At 39.0% G+C, this 2,773-nt stretch overlaps 1 protein-coding gene across 1 annotated transcript; it reads left to right on the top strand.

The window, feature by feature from the left end:
- The first annotated feature begins 1,067 nt into the window (after window positions 1-1,067).
- On the top strand, window positions 1,068-2,562 carry LOC106307119 (zinc-finger homeodomain protein 9). The gene has a single exon (XM_013743992.1). The coding sequence runs from the start codon at window positions 1,285-1,287 to the stop codon at window positions 2,314-2,316; it is 1,032 nt and encodes a 343-aa protein (XP_013599446.1). The 5' UTR covers window positions 1,068-1,284; the 3' UTR covers window positions 2,317-2,562.
- The last annotated feature ends 211 nt before the right edge of the window (window positions 2,563-2,773 follow it).

Below are 2,773 nucleotides of genomic sequence, written 5' to 3'. Positions count from 1 at the left end.
TGGATTAAAGACAAATCAGAAGCAGTAGGATAATTATTAATGTTTTCCTCATAGCTTAATTATATATAACAAAAACTTATTCCTCATTGTATTCTCTGCTATAATTTTTATGCAAATATTATCAGAAAATAGTATTACTATTTATTATTTTGTATACTATAATTTTTATACACAGGTTACAATAAATAATAGGCAGTCCCTAAGATCCCCAACAACAGTGACATACATTTTATTCTTCTGCAAGGCTGCAAAATGTCAATAACAAACGTATTTTAAGCAACCGTATACACACACATACAGTTTTTTTATTATTAGTCTTTGAAGAAAGAGAGATAAATTTACATAATCGGATGTAATGTATGGTTTAGTGTCACATGAACGCACAGTTTTATCAAAATCTGATGGTCAGTGAGTGAACTAAATTGAGGGCTTATCGGAAAGCCAGAACAGAGATACAGTAAACGCTTCTTTAGAAACAATATGCAATTTCATAATTCAACCTCACATCTATACACATAAGCTTGGGTTTATTCCAATTTCTAAGCTAGATACGCTAAACTAACCAATTTGTATTCAAACATATTAGAACTAGTCAATGACAAAAAAAAATGTATGGCCATTTTAGTATCTGCACACAAAAGCTTTTACTAATTTTCAATAATCTCTGTCAGTAATCATTTAGTAAGATTAAAACTTTCCAAACGAAGTTGCTAGTTACATCGGTATCAATCAAATATCCATGAAATGTAAGAAAAACAGGTTTTTACAGAAGGAAAAAATAGTAAGAAAATAAGAAAAAGAGAGTAAAAAGATAGTTTAAATAAGAAGTGTCACAATGCATGAAAAAAATTAATAACTGGACTGTCTTTAGGTTTAAGACATTTATTACTCATATATTTCCCTATTCTGGGCCCCAGTTCCTCATTAACCATACTCAACTAACCATAGTTAAATTATCAATCTCGAACCCCTGTCCTTTGAATTTTTCTTTTAAATACATAATAATATATTTATTGTTCATATTTATTAATTTTTATATCTCTTATTAATTATTTTATTCCGTCTTACCAACATTCACCACACCATCATCTTATAACATCTTCCTCTTCTTCTTCGAAAAGTTATTTTTAACATTTTAATATAAAAACCATCAAATGATCTCCAAAAGTTGATTAGCTCTCTCTTCGTTTCTGAATACCAAACTTTTGTTTTGAGCTTTAACCTAAACCCTAATTTTCGTTTTCTTTTCTCTCAAGATTATCTTTGAAAATAATTAAGCCATCGATGCTTGAAGTTGGAACAATGGATATGACTCCTAAATCTCCTGAACCCGAATCCGAAACACCAACCCGGATCCAACCAGCTAAACCGATCTCCTTCAGCAACGGAATCATCAAACGCCACCACCACATCCACCACCGCACAGTCACCGTCACATACAAAGAATGCCTCAAGAACCACGCTGCCGCGATTGGAGGTCACGCGCTCGACGGTTGCGGCGAGTTCATGCCTTCTCCTTCCTCCACGCCTTCCGATCCAACTTCCCTCAAGTGTGCCGCCTGCGGTTGCCACCGTAACTTCCACCGCCGTGACCCCGATGACTCTTCCCTCACTTCCGCCGTGCCTCCACCGTCTCTCCCTCCATCCTCCACCACCGCCGCAATCGAGTATCAGCCTCACCACCGTCACCACCCTCCCCCACCGGCTCCTCCTCTCCCTCGCAGCCCTACTTCCTCCTCTCCGCCGCCTATCTCCTCTTCTTACATGCTCCTCGCTCTCTCCGGTAACAATAAACCCGGCGGAAACAGCTTACCGTTCTCAGATCTCAACTTCGCGGCCAACAACCTCTCCACTCACCACCACCACAACCACCATACTCCAGGCTCCCGGAAGCGGTTCAGGACTAAGTTCAGCCAAACCCAGAAAGACAAGATGCACGAGTTCGCCGACCGTATCGGCTGGAAGATTCAGAAGCGCGACGAGGACGAGGTGCGCGACTTCTGCCGCGAGGTCGGTGTTGATAAAGGCGTGCTCAAGGTCTGGATGCACAATAACAAAAACACCTTCAACACCCGCCGCGACCAGCCGTTCTCCGGCGACACCACCGTCCAGAAGATCGACAACGGCGTCGCTGTTTCTGGCGGCGAGAATATTAATAATAATAATAATAATAATAATAATAATAATAACAACGCGGTGGATGTTGGCGTTCACGGTGGAAACGGTTTAAAACACGACCTGCACGGCGGCGATGGTGGGAGGTTCGAGAGTGATAGCGGCGGAGCTGCGGCTAACGGGTCGTCGTCTACGTCGTGAAGATGAGAAACTGTTTTTGTTTTGCAGGGAAAGAGCAATAAAGAAGCTTAAGCTTCTGTTTAGCTTAGATCATAGAGTAAGAAGCACTGCTATTATCATCGTTAATACGTTTATTAATATTAATTAAACTCCTTTTTAGTTTTTAGCTCTTTTGTTTCTTTTTTTATTATTAGTTTGTTTTCCGACATTACCATGAACTTGTCTCAAGGAGGTAATAATATAACACGTTCAGGAGTTCATTTGATCTTTTCATGCAAGTGAAGTTTATATTAACTAATCACCCGATTCAGTAACTATACTAGAAATCGATTTTTGGTAAATCACATGAACCCTAATTAATAATTGCATGCAACTTTTAATAAATTAAGTAATATTGTTTGGCTACTTATCTTCAAAGTACTTTGTCGCTTAATTTAATACGCGATCGAACTAAGATCTAGGTGTCCTTTTCGTAAAT

This window comes from Brassica oleracea, chromosome C7, assembly GCF_000695525.1.
Source record: "Brassica oleracea var. oleracea cultivar TO1000 chromosome C7, BOL, whole genome shotgun sequence".
In the NCBI taxonomy this organism is placed as follows: Eukaryota; Viridiplantae; Streptophyta; class Magnoliopsida; order Brassicales; family Brassicaceae; genus Brassica; species Brassica oleracea.
This window is presented reverse-complemented; position numbering and strand designations above follow the sequence as displayed.